Below are 14,391 nucleotides of genomic sequence, written 5' to 3'. Positions count from 1 at the left end.
CACTTCGACATGGCACCAGCTCTGTGCAGATACGAGCCCTTTGTTGGCTAAAGCAGTAGTGTCTGTTCTTTGTCTGCACCGAGTGTCTCTATGTATTCCCAACAATTCTCACGTCTGATCATCAGACATAATTTGAAGAATTTTTCCCTGCAACTAGAACAAATAGCCCTGCTTCAAAGATTTAACAGAAGCATGTTCAGGGAATAAGTATAGAATGAGGAGTGAAAGAAGCTGACATCTACAAAACTTCCACTTCACATTTCAACTGAAGGTTCCTAATGAAAAAGGATGAAATGAAAACTGCAGAAAGGCTGTTGAATTGTTCAGACATGACCTTGGAAAATGGGATGATATCTTTCTTCCAGAAAAACAAACTCTGCTATCAAGGAACATTTGTTAATTTGGCTGCCAAATTACTTTTCTGGGAAGTATGACAGTTGTGTAGTGAGATTTGTATCAGTAAGAAATATTCACTATTACAATAAATACTGACTTACTGGGAAGGTGAACATGCAAAGGTCTAAGCATTTCCAAGTACTGAAAACAGTTTGTCCCTTAATGTCCTCCACAGTGATGTAAAATGTGGGGATATTTCTGGCAATTTAAGTTCTGATTTTTATTTATTTATTTATTGTCATGATTCTTGGCTGCAAAAGATATGCTTCCCAATGCCTCAGAGAGATGTCGTAAAGAAAAATTCTTATCTATGAATTTCTGGGGAAACATGATGAGAGTAGCACAGGAAAGACCTTGTGGAACTTTATGTTGCAGTATCCAATGCTAGCTGTGTCCTGGTGATAAAAATATATGAGGCAGAACTGTTGAATTTATTCAGTGAGCATCGGTGCATTCAGCCATCAGATAGACTCTGTGTGCATTCCATACTCTCCTGGGCAAAATGTAATGTGTGACCCTGGGAATACAAACTGAAATTCATGTTAAAGGAGCCAGAGGACCAATATGAAGTAGTGGATGTGACTGCAGTCATGATACGTCCAAACTTTTCAGGGCTCAGTTTCTCAGCACTAGCATTTATTCTTGTCATTTGTAGCACAGACATAGCTGAGATGTATTTTAAGAACTGTGACTTTTCTTAACTAATGCTGGAAAAGTGTATCAGTCTTGATCTTTGGATTCACTGCCTATGTGTGAATTCCACACTGTGAATGTATCCTGCTTTTCAGGACTGTTCTCATCTACCTTCATTTTCTGATAGGGCCAGCTGTTTATTAAAGAGCTAATTTACCTAATGAGCAGCAAACACATGAATCTATTTCTGCAGAGCGAATAACTCCCAGTGTTCACACTGCTCTGCTTTTCAAGCGCAAATATGAAAAAGAAATAATGTCAATTTAAACGAGAGTATTAAATATACTTTAGGTCTATGCATAATTTCCACACGGATCTTTAAGTAAGTGTAGCTGTATATCACAGAATGTCAGGTTTTGGAAGGGACCTCAAAAGATCATGTAGTCCAATCCCAGTGCAGGAGCAGTAACACCTAGACCCAGTCACATCAATCTATGTAAATCTTGTTTTCATTTTTTTTTATTTTCAAGAAGCTTTTCATGTCATTGCAACTAATTTGAGATCGGATCATGCTGTGAATGTATATGTAACCCTACTCTGAAATTATCTCCCTTGGAAGAAAGATGTGTAGACACTGATAGTCATATAAGTGAGGGAGCACAAAATGTGAAAGGTCAGAAGACCTGGCAGAATACATACTCAATATGTCCCAAGAAAAACTGATAGAGTACCTCTTAGAAGAATGGACCAGCTTGTTTCTAGACTTGCAGTAAGCACAGCCCTCACTAGGTTAGTTATCTGTACTATGCTTATTTCTATCAAGAAAATGCAAGCTAAGAATGATAAATGTGTTCCCCACAAGTACACTATAGGGACTAATATGGAAAAAGAATGAAAACCAGTTTAGGAAAAAAGAATAAAAATTACTTTATTGATTCCTAGTAGTTTATTTTTCTGTGTATGATTAGACTATAAAACCACCAGTAATGCTGACTCATGCCACAGTTTGCTTAAGGGCACAGGAAAGAAGTAGCCCAGATGATGGAGAAATACAGGTCTATAAAATAATCTAAAGGATTCATTTGTCATATATTTCTGGCTACAATATAAGCAATAAGGAAGTCCTGTGAAGTCATGGAGATTTCAGTTTGAATAAAGGCTATGATAATTATACTCACTTGTGTGCATTACTAAGCTTATTCAGGTTGATAGGTGCCTCAGTGTTTGTTTTCATGTGAAAAATGAAATGATGCTTGGAGCTAACGTGTTTTCTCTCAACAGCTCTGGCTGGGAATGCCAGCTTGGTACGTTGCTGCTTGCCGAGCCAACGTGAAGAGTGGAGCCATCATGTCAGCCCTGTCTGACACGGAGATTCAAAGAGAAATTGGAATCAGCAACCCTCTTCATCGCCTAAAACTCCGATTAGCAATCCAGGAGATGGTATCACTCACGAGCCCATCGGCACCTCCAACATCTAGAACAGTGAGTCATGTTCAGATAACTTTTTTCCCACTTCACTCTGCAGGAGGCTGCAGAAAGGCTTTGGTAGTAGTAGTGACTCTGGTAGCCCACATTTGTTCATCATTCACTTGATTATTATCACTGGTATATTTACCTTATTTGTAATTTTACCTGTAGTTTTGCCCTTCTGTTCCCTCAGGTGAACTATCACCACCAAATCAAACTGTCTTTCTCTTTTGTTATTTATCTTTTTATGGTTTATGGGGTGCTGTAATGCAGGAGGGAGCAGGGCACGTTCAGGAATACGGCTCTTCTGAATCTTGTTCCCTTTCCCCTTTTTGTACCCTTTCAAATGTTTTACAGTCTGAATTGGCTTCTTGAAGGTTCCTCGTGTTTTTAGGAGCAGTGATTGGAGGCGTGAAGGCAGAGTGTGGAAGGGAGAAGTGGAACACATGGGAAGGAAAGAAGCAGAGACAAAATAAGTCTGAAAGGAAAGAGGGGAATACATTAAAAAGAGCCTGAAAGTGCATTGGGGGAGAGCAAAAATGTATGTGCTGCAGATAAAAGACATTTTTTTAAATGGAAAATTGAGAAAAACACACTAAATGGATGAGGAGAAAAAGAAACAAGGTAACACGAGGGGAGTTACATGCTGAGAAGCTGATGGTGATGGCTATGAGGCTGAAACAACAACAACAAAAAACACCTGAACATTTAAAAAGGTTTGATTGGATGGGAAACATGGCATAGAAGCGAAGGACAAAGACTACCGCTTACATAGTGCAGCCCAGACTTCTAGTGATATTAATAATGTTAATAATTATTATTGTCTTTTTGTAATCTCTAATCTTCATGGAATTCATGAAGAATTTTTCTTTTGATAGAAATTAGAACTGAGATTCCTTGGAAGGATTTAACAATTTATCCAGAACCACTGACCTATGTAAGCAGTTGAGAAACCGGGCAAAAGGACCCGAATGTTCCAAAAATTATAGTTCCACATCTGATACTTCTCTCCCCACAGAAACCTAACCATGATGATGTCACAAATTCTAATGCAGGTATTTATAATAGACACAACACAATACAAAATTACTAAAAATACATTTACTATCAAAATCCATTCTGGATATTTTTTATTTCAAAGCATGAGAGAATCGTCACTTAGGAAATACAAAAACAGCACATGCAAGAAAGTAGCTTGGGAATAATTCACTCTTGACTTCTCCTTATGTAATTGGCAGCAAAATGCTGCACTGCCTTTGACCGTGCACTTCTGAATCCCAAGTCTTTCTGCTTCACCTCTTCCTCAGGAAAGGAGTTAATTTACTGCAGCTCCTAAGAAAGCACAGTACATTCTACCTTGCATGCACAGCAGGATTCCCACCCCTTTTCTGCCTCATCTCGTTGTCCTTGTAAGAATCTAAGTGAAAACAGTGCAAAGAGGAAAACAGTCCTACTCATGTATTCTCCAGACATTTTTGTTTCACAGAAATGTGAGGGAAGAAATCATTATTTAGATTACAATATGAGTTTGTGATGTGTGCAGAGTATTTAGTCTGGAAAGTCTTTGAGAAGTGAAGCTTATCTACAGATAAATCCATGATCTAAAGGCAGTATTTACTACTTGTGTGTGAAATGCAGCTTTAATTCTTCTTTCCTTTGCGGCTGTGCTCGCCCATCAGTGCTAGCTGAAACACTCCATCACGTCTGTTCGGACTCCTCTAACAAAGACACAAACCAAATTGTCTCAGGTTGTCTCTAACTGCAGCTCGGTAGAGGCAAGATGATGGTTGTGCTGATGGTGATGCTATACGCTGTTAACTTACAGTGGTGCTGCCTTTCTTCTTTACCACTGCTTACCTAATGCGGATCCCTCCTGCCTCCCTGCGGGCCCTGCTCATAGCCCTCAGGCAATGTTTGGGTGACCCATGAAGAAATGGAAAATCTTGCTGCTCCAGCTAAAACGGTTAGTTCTTCCCTTTGCATGTAAGCATTACTGCAGTGCTCAAAGCAGCTTCTGCAGGCTGCTTTCAAGAAAGCCAGTAGAAATGGCAATTCTGCTGTTTCTCAGCAAAACAAATGTCAAACGGTGTTGTAATCACAAAGATTGTGCAAACCTAAAAGTTGAAGTTTTGCTTTTTTTTTCCTGCCAACGTGGAACTTCATTCAGTGAAATAATGAAATTGCTGAAGTTTTAGTATTGTTGGTAAAAATAAACTTAATGACACTCAATTGAGCAGAGATAGAGTTCATCCTGTTTAAGTGGTCAGCCAGAGCAATATATTTTTGCCATAAAAATGCTGTGTGAAAAGCACTGTTGATTCCATCCACAAGAACACAGATGTTATTGTGAACATTGCAAGATCTAACTAGAAACAAATAATGGCATTTCTAATACCCAGTTTTGGAGAGGAAATGATTGTGTTTTGACCAAGAGCCACAGAAAGTATTTGAGATAATGCTGTAGAGTTCCAATAAACTGGAAAGATTTTATATCTTGAACACAGGTAGATTTCCCCTGCTAAGATATTATGGTTTTAATCTTTGTAATCCTTCTGGTAGCTCATCCCAAGGCAGTGGCAGTAACTTGAGTTTAGAAATGTTAACAGTACATTTTACACATGTGTTTTCATTCACAGTAAGATTGCCATGTGCATGAAAGCCACATCTTCTTTTTAACTCATTTTTATTGTCTTTTTACCTGCTTTACTAATTGCTTCCTGCTGATAACACAGAAAGAGTCTGAAGAAGGCAGCTGGGCCCAGGTACGACCTTTTTGCATGCTTTTTTTTTGAATGTAAGGTTAACAATAACTTTGTCACACATTGTCAGTTGTCAAAGGGAAGAATGGTATTGTGATGGTATCTCAGACTGAATTATAACTTGCATATTTTATTATTTTTAAGTATAATTTTTTTTTTCTTCAGACAGGGCATGCACAAACAGATGCATATGTAAATATTTCTCTTAAAAGGAATTGCTGTGAGGCGTACAACATGATGATTTGTTAATATCCCAAGTATGATAAAGGATTAAAGCATCCAAATAAACAGTGGCAAGTGTCTTGCTACCCAGAATGCCAGTAGATTTTCTGATAAATAGATAAATTTTCTGTGGAATTAGGACATTTGGGATACCCCAAATGCTATCAGAAAGCTTTTACCAATCATTTCAATGGAGTAGGCTGTGTCCTTGCATTCAGCTTGGGGGATTTTTTGTTCTCTGAATATCATAGAATCACAGAATGGTTTTGGTTGGAAGGGACCTTTAAGATCACCTGGTCCCAACCCCCTGCTACAGGCAGTGACACTTCCCTCTAGACCAGGTTTCTCCAGCTCCATCCAGCCTGGCCTTGAGTGCTTCCAGGGAGGGGCATCCACAGCCTTGCTGGGCAACCACTTCCAGTGTCTCACCAATCTCACAGTAAATAATTTCTTCCTAATACCTCGTCTAAATCTAACCTCTTCCAGCTTAAAACCATTTCCCCTTGTCTTGTAGCTATGTGTCCTTATAAAAGTTTATATATTATAAAATATTCATAAACATATGCAGTCTTACTCCCATTACTTAGGGCAATGTCTCAGAGTCTCAGAATTAGTGATGAGAAAGCTCATTCCAGTCCACATGTTCTGAAACTCCCCTGTACAGAGCTAACTTTACCTGTAATGGTTTTGTTAGAGGATGGTTTTGTTGTTGTTTTCTAGATTTTTTTACCAAAAAAATGAAGCAGTGTGGGTGATGTGATATGAATGGAGGCCCCAAGCCCAGCTCTGAGTCAGGTCCTGTGCAGTGATCAGGTGGGGACACACAGAGTGGGATAGGATTTTACATCACAGCAGATAGGGATGCTTGGCAGTGCAACGGAATCCAGATACATACAGGAGAATCACTTAGTTTGTAAAAGGCGTTTACAGTTGTCCAACCATCAACCTGACCATCAAGCAACCATTACTAGGCCATGTTCCCTTAGTGCCCCCAGTAAGGTGACAGTTGTAGGCATGCTAGGTCATGTCCTTGTACTCACACATCCAATTACAATCATAATTTTTGCTTGGTAAATTCACATTCAGGGACACAGAGAACCTACATATTCTTAGCCAGCTACATTTTGGAAATAGTTTCTACCTCCCAGCTAAAGCAATGAAAGATTTTTCTCTGTTTTGAGAATAGATAATGAGACATGCCAAGAATTTGAGATCCAACATTTCTCAACTTACACCGTCTGTTTTTAGAAGAATTAGAGGCATAAGTGTATAAATCACGCCCAAGTGTCAATCTACAAATAGTCTTGTATAATTAGGAACAACACTTTTTGTGTTAGTTGGACTATTAAACATTTATATTCTTAAATTTCCTTCTCTGTGTAGTAAATGCACATGCACAGTCTTACTGTCTTTATTATGACCTTCCTCTCCTCTTCAAAATCTCACAAGAATGAGATGGGGGCACTGTATTTTCCCCCACAAAAAGTACATCTGTCCTGCCCTGTAAACCATTTGTCCACAGTGAGAGGAGACACACCAAACCAAAATAGACTTAGAAACAGTGCCCAGGACCGAGTTCCATCCTCTTAGGAAGGTGTGAATCTTGTGATTTATGAGCTATTTTTTTTTTCTGTTACATTGTAATGTTACCAAATTAATCAACAATAAGATGAAAAAAAATTATCTGTCTTGCATCTTAATTATGCAAACCATATAAAAAATAATACAACATGCATGTGTTAGTTGTAGATACTTTTTCCTCGTCCTCTTGAAACCTCAGCTCTACCACACAGTAGCTTCATATCTCATTTCTAGGAGAAATCAGGTTTGCTCCCATTTTAAAATGCAAGCTTACAAGGCACTTATCTTTAAGCTGGTCACAGCTGAAAATATCTTATTTTGTCACCTGTTGAAGACCACTCGTGTAAGCTTGGCTGACAAATGAAATTAAGGTTTAGTCTCAGAAGTACTTGTGAATTGCAGAAATGAGAAAATAGGAGCCATTAGCTCCTATTGGGGAAATCATAGCTCCCCCTAAAGAGCGACTCAACTTCAGTTGGTTCCCATGTCTGTGTTACCAAGCATTATGCAGGATCTGCCTGGCATTTGTATTCCAGAAGTTGAATGGACAGCCCATAAAACCATGAAACAAACACATCTTGACTGTGTGATGTATTGGCATGCATATAAAAGACAAAATGGAAACTACTACTTTGTGTTCTAACAGTTGTTTACATTTTGCAAAGATAGCAAAGATAAGAAATGCTAAATGTTGCTATTAGTAACAAATACTTCAGAGTAGCTGACAACTTCAAATTATGAAATGTCAAAATAATGAAAACAATGCATGTTTTTCCTTTAGATTGACTTTCTAAGCTAAGAAATCTTGCTAGAACCAAACAGAATATGTCAACATATTCCTCAGTCTGTGGTGCAACCCAGAACAAACTTGTGGAAATGACCACCCCTCTGTTTTCTTGTTGATTTTTCTTTAGACCCTGGCCTATGGGGACATGAACCATGAGTGGATTGGCAATGAGTGGCTGCCCAGCCTGGGCCTCCCTCAGTACCGCAGTTACTTCATGGAGTGCCTGGTTGACGCGAGGATGCTGGATCACCTGACAAAGAAAGATCTGCGTGTGCACTTGAAAATGGTGGACAGCTTCCATCGGTATGTCTGCACATGCAAGGCCTCTCGCGTCTGATGCAGTACTCAGTGCTGCTCAGAGCAACAGTGCTTGCTATTTGTAGTTCTGGCCTAGGAACGCATCATGTATGAGTTCACTCCTTCAGTAACAGCAACTGCATCACAATGCTCTCTCATAACAGAGATACTGGTACAGATAATTTCATTATAAGCAAAGAACCATTAATATATAAACAAAGCCTTTAATAACAGAAAAATGAATAGTTAATCTATTAAGTGACCTTAAATCATCAGAAAATGTTAGACTAAGATTGGAAATCCTGAGTCCTTGTAATAACGAAAAGCCTTTGTGTGCAGCACATAAAAGCTGCTCACAGAATGAACAAATTGGCAGTTACTCAGGTCATCTAGAGATGAAGTCAGGAAGCTAAATTGGAAATATGGAAATAAAGGCATTTGGCTTCAGGAGAAATGATGTCTGTGTGACAAGAAGTGGATTTTGTTAAATTTGCTGTCTGACACTTTCTTTTGAGGACTGATTTGACAAAACACTTAATTGGTCTCCCAGGGTCTCACCTTTTCTTTATGTTTCAGGTTACTTATGCTACAACATGTATTCAAACACATTCATTTTGGTTTGTCCATTTCATTTTTTAAGTCTGTGGAGTTTTTTTAATGATTTTGCTCTCCCTTTTTACTCAAGACCTGCTACATGGGCCCTGTGAAACAGCCCACGTGACATGCAGGAAATACATCCTAACTATGTTCCCATCTTCACATTTTTCTTTATTAACTCTGTAAATGTTTCTCTTTAAATAACAGAACAAGCTTGCAATATGGAATCATGTGTTTAAAGAGACTGAATTATGATAGAAAAGAACTGGAAAAGCGAAGAGAAATGAGTCAGCATGAAATAAAAGGTGATAGTTCCCAGGAATTAATACTGGGAATGTTTCTTTTGAAGCTTCACACTATTAACCCCCTTGTCACACTATTAACCCCCTTGTCATGCCACTTAGCAAAGCGTTTAAGCATGTGCTTTAAATAAACCTTGCACAAATCCAGCTGTCGTCAGAACACAGAACCTCTCCCTAAATTAGTTACAGTAATACTTTGCTAAAGTGGGGCTGCAGTTCTGAACAGTGGTTTGATATCCACCTTCTGCTAAATGGGATGCTGGGTACGGATCCTATCAATCTTTAAGTCTCAGAAGCAGAAGGCCAAACAGCCTCAGGTCATTGAGATATGTGGGGCAGCACTGGGACACCTAACCCTGAGCACTTGGACAAGTCTTTGCCCTTGATGTCCCAGTTCAGAGCAGGCACTGCAAAGAGATTGCTGTGGGGGAGGCCACCAAGGCAGTTAGAAAAATATTCATATATATATAGGAACAGTTCTTAACAGAGCCAGCCTCATTAGAGGATTTAGCAGCTGGTTTAGAAGTATTTTTCTGCACAAAGCTCCCTGGAGAAGTTGCAGCTTCGCTGCACAGTTCCCTTTGTAGGTAGCAATTAGGGTTTTTTGCTCCCCAACCTCCCCACCTCCCCATGCTGAAAGTGAATCCTTTGATTCCTCAAGCATTGCCAGCTCTCAGAGTGACAGCAGTTTGCATCTTTCAAAGGCAACGCTTGTTGGAAGAAGTGGAAAAAAAGAAAAAGCAGCGTAGGGGAATTCAGAAGGGTAAAAGTCTTTGCACAGATCAGGTGATGGCATGCACTAAGCCAAAGCCTTGGATCTGGAGGCATCAGGACTGCCAAAGTAGCTGTGGCTGGATTCAAATATGGGGTCTTGGCATTTGGTCTGGGATCTGAATTGCTCCAGCAGAGCTGAGTGCAGGGTGACCACCAACACATCACCCTCCAGCCTGCACCCCACTGACACAGCCAGGCAGGGGTTGGGCTCAGTGATGCCAGGCTGTGGTTGGACCCATCCTGACAACAATGTTTGGGATGTGACGGAGAACACTGCTCCTGGGAAAAGCTCTGCTGTTCTGTGGCTTTAGGAAAACCCCTCACCGCTTCAGTGCTGCACAGTGTTTCCCACTCACAGGTACAAAGAGCTCTGGGAGTAACTTTCTTTTAATCTAATGGACAGGGCAGGGTACTATTTTTTCACAATAGCAAAATCCTCTTAAATGTTTCCTAGCTCGTTTTGTTGCCTTAGTCCTCTAATTTCCATGGACCTGGACAGTAAAACCAGCTTTCAGAACTAAAAATATTTCCAGACTTGAACAGTGAACTCTCCAATGGCTTTGGCAGGTGCAGGCCCAGCACACAGATGTCTGATACAAAACACCCAAGTGAAACCTTAAGGAATGGATATCTGAGCTGTTCTCTTGCACGACAAAGCTGTAACATCTTGCTTAAGAACTGGAAAGGGTTTGGGGGGTGTCCATTATACCCCCATGCTTTCTCAGGCCTGCTTGCTTTACCTTCGTCTGTCTCAAAGTGAGGTGATCAGTCAGGGAGCCAGAGAGGCTCCCTTAGAACTGATAAGTGGACAATGGGTCTCACTAGAAGAGGTGGGAGGAACAGAGTTCTGGAGATGCCCTCTGGAGGCCTATGGGAATCAATTTTCTTTAGAAACCTTTCGGAACAACCATTTACCAACCATTTAAGGGGAAGGCAGCTAAAATTGCAAAGCTATTCCCACACCTTGGGCTTTGACTGGGAGTTACTAGAGCCATTAGAGCTGTGCTAATAGTTTACTGACGCTCCCCATACAGAAATTAAACCAGTCTGAATGCATGCAACTGTACAGTTTGGAAGGTACCAGTTAGCAGGCCCTGACCCAGTGTCATGTTCTTACAGATGTGCTGGTGTGGAGCAACGACCGCGTCATCCGCTGGATACAAGCGATCGGCCTACGGGAATATGCAAACAATATTCTAGAAAGCGGTGTGCATGGCTCCCTTATAGCACTGGATGAGAACTTTGATTACAGCAGTTTAGCTTTATTATTACAGATTCCAACACAAAACACCCAGGCAAGTCTGCTCATGCTACTTCTGGTTAATCTGTACCCATGACTGCCATTGATTCCTCTTCAAGCATTTTAACTGTTGACTTTGGTATCTCTAGGCACGGCAGATCCTTGAGAGAGAATACAACAACCTTTTAGCACTAGGAACTGAAAGACGACTTGAGGAAGTAATTAATTTTATTTTCAGTATTTATAAACTATCACAGTTAAACATAAAAATGGAATGCAATGCATGAAGATATGTTTATCCACCCATGGTTCAAAAGGGTCAGATACAGGTGTTTAAAAAAACACAAATTAGGAAAGCAAGGTTTTTAAAGTGATCTCCATATGGCTACACATCCATCCTTAGCATATGGGACACCATTTGTGCACTACGCTCTTAACTTAAGATGAATGCTTTCCATTGAGGAAAAATGTAGAAAAACACGGGGGAAGATGAGGATGGGGCAGTGGGGAAAGGCCTGGAAGGTCTGTGCATCCTATTCTTTGGGCCACTTCAAACTTTTATGTAAAGACAAAACAGAGGACAAAAAAGATAACAGCCAGAAGTGCACTTTTTCCTAAGATAATTAATGTGTCCAACAGTGGGAGTCGGGTCAATTATCTAGGAATCTCAAATCCATCTATGGAAAACATTCATCTCAAGGTAAGACTCTGGTGCAGAAATGTTCAATGAGCAATAAATATTTTAAGGACTTGACAAAAATGTGTGATACCTACCAACTCTGTGCATGTTTAGTTCCATAGCGGCCTCCTAATGCAGTAACAAGCCACTATATTTGTAAGAGATCTAACTTCTAAGAAAGTATCCTCCAGTATGTCAAGCCACCGATTGAAGGGAAGTTTAATTACTATGAAACACACTAGTTTTTCATATTAATTTATAAAGGATTTACTCTTATAAGGGCATCTCAAACGCACCATAGCTACTGGATGCAGTGCAGCAAAGTAGGGCACTTGTTGCAGACCAGACCTGTTGGTGGGTGAGGTGGCAGCCAGGTGATCAATGGCAGACTTCCTTTTGCTTTATCCGACACAACTCTGTGTCTCGACAGAGCGACGACAAGAACTTCAGGCGCGGCCCCTCCTGGCGACGACAGTTCCCTCCCCGCGAGGTCCATGGCATCAGCATGATGCCCGGCTCCTCTGAAACGCTGCCAGCTGGCTTCAGGTTGACCACGACCTCAGGGCAGTCCCGGAAAATGGCAACTGACGGTACGAAGTCATTTCTGCACTTACAGAAAGCAGGAGGCTTCCCCTAGCATGCTAACCTGACTCCAGTGCACATCTGCCCCTCTACAAACAGACAGGTTGGCCTACTAGCATAGGATGGATGAATGGAGTCTGGGACAGTGGAAGCAGGGAATAGCAGAGCACTGACTTGGCATGCTAGTGATGTTTCTCATGTTTGCATAAGACTGTTGGTATTCATTAAATATAAACCTGGCCATCCCAAGTGCAATGAAAAGATTCAGAGAGGTACTCATTCACTGATGTTCAATCTGAGAGTAAATAGAATATATTAACAACTTTTTCAGCTGAAAAACCTCTCCAATAGGCACAGTTTATTTCAGAAGATGAACTTACAGGGGGCTGTCAGCTTTACTTTCCTATCTGACATTCAAAGAAGTCAAGTTTTTAAACTGTTCTAAGAAGGCAGAGAGAATGGGAAATCCCATCACAGCTCCTCCATCAGATATATGAACAATAAAAACTACACAAGTGCACCTGTCTGATGTTCTGAGAAGAACTGTCCCATTTCCAAATGGGACAAAGCATTTTATTTCCTCATGAGAGAATTTAAGTCTACAAGCAGGTTTGTCTTACAGTAATGTAATACACTGTGGTGATTACATTTTATAATCTTTAATGAATTTGGTATGAAAATCCAAATATCTAAATTCCATTAAAGTTTCTTAACTTTTAAAAATATTTCTTTATAATTGCAGTTACAGGTGGAATAATTTACTGATTGCATCACTGTATTCATTGACTCCACTGCTCATGTGCACGCTTTGCTTTTAATCCTGCACTTTTTGGTAATGTTGAAGCTGTACAACAATAATCCATTCCAAGGCAAATTCCATGCACAAAGAAAGGTGCAAATTCCCAGGGCACTTCCACTTTCTGTAGTAGACAAGACCCTTCATAGACTTTGTCTTTTAGCCTCGCTATAAACTATTCCCATTTTACAGATGGGCACTAAGACAGAGGGGAAACTGAGTGATCCTCCTGATTTATCTCTGGTTTTCCAGCCAGTTTATTACTGAGCTGGATACAGAACCTGGCACACCTAAAATGCAGGTAGCTTTGAGACTTACGTCTTCATCTAGGATTTGGCTTCCTATCATCCACTGCTGAGAACCCTCTGGTATTTAAACACCAGGGCAAGTGCATTATAAGGACTTCTAACTAAATAAATTCAAAATTAAGCTTAAGCTGTACTTGCTTACTTAAGGAATACAGTTTCAACAGTAGATATGAAGAGACTCTGTATGAGTTCTGCACTAGACAGCACCCAGACAGTGTCATAGAAAATCACAGAGTAATTTAATAGTCATCCTTCAAGTGGGAAACAGAATTATTTATTTTACTCATGATTCTAAAGAGGTTCTGGTTTGTTTTTTTCTTGCAATTTGCAGTTGCTTCATCACGACTGCAGAGGTTAGACAGCTCAACAGTTCGCACATACTCATGCTGACAAGGCCTAGCAAAGACGCCAGCACTGAATTGCTGTGAGTATTCAAAAGGGGCCATCGTGGAACCTCTTTATGTACACTACACCCATTGCTCTTTAACACTATTCAAGCAAGAGGGAGCAAGAAGCAGAGGACCTAACTCAGAGCCACTGAGGTGGTCATGTGATTAAACCAACAGTCTCAAGCGCAGTCCTGAAGACACTGCACCATTCCTTTCCCTACCTCAAACATCAGGTTCTCTCTGCTGGTACCACCTTAGCAGATAAGACAACAGGTTCCAGATGACTTCTCTTTCAGGTGATGGCTTTCCAAGCATAACAAGTGTGCTTTCTAAGCTAGAACAGGGGAGCAGAAGGCACAGGGACTGCACTGCCTTCATGCAAATCTGAAATAGTTCTTCCAGGATCTGGGGAAAGAAAGGAAAACAATCTAGTAAAGCTGATGAGGTGTAGTTGTTTTTTGTTTGTTTGTTTGTTTTTTCCTTCTTTTAATGAGAGATATGGCTCCATTTAGAACATCAAGCAGCTGAATAAAAATAAGGCAAAACTTCCCCTATGCAGAAAATCATCCAAAATTATCCACG

At 40.3% G+C, this 14,391-nt stretch overlaps 1 protein-coding gene across 1 annotated transcript in view; it reads left to right on the top strand.

Moving 5' to 3' along the window:
• Positions 1-14,391, top strand: part of PPFIA2 (PTPRF interacting protein alpha 2) — a 277,323-nt gene that overhangs the window by 258,676 nt on the left and 4,256 nt on the right. The window contains exons 23-31 of the mRNA XM_015857426.2: positions 2,311-2,511; positions 4,397-4,459; positions 5,229-5,258; positions 7,973-8,148; positions 8,947-9,044; positions 10,935-11,110; positions 11,205-11,273; positions 12,165-12,324; positions 13,752-13,844. Of these exons, the coding sequence (XP_015712912.1) occupies positions 2,311-2,511; positions 4,397-4,459; positions 5,229-5,258; positions 7,973-8,148; positions 8,947-9,044; positions 10,935-11,110; positions 11,205-11,273; positions 12,165-12,324; positions 13,752-13,810 (1,032 nt within the window). The 3' untranslated portion in view covers positions 13,811-13,844. The remainder of the gene's footprint in view (positions 1-2,310; positions 2,512-4,396; positions 4,460-5,228; positions 5,259-7,972; positions 8,149-8,946; positions 9,045-10,934; positions 11,111-11,204; positions 11,274-12,164; positions 12,325-13,751; positions 13,845-14,391) is intronic.

Source organism: Coturnix japonica, chromosome 1 (genome assembly GCF_001577835.2).
Source record: "Coturnix japonica isolate 7356 chromosome 1, Coturnix japonica 2.1, whole genome shotgun sequence".
NCBI lineage: Eukaryota > Metazoa > Chordata > Aves > Galliformes > Phasianidae > Coturnix > Coturnix japonica.
The sequence above is the reverse complement of the archived record's forward strand: the minus strand, read 5'-3'. Positions and strand labels throughout refer to the sequence as shown.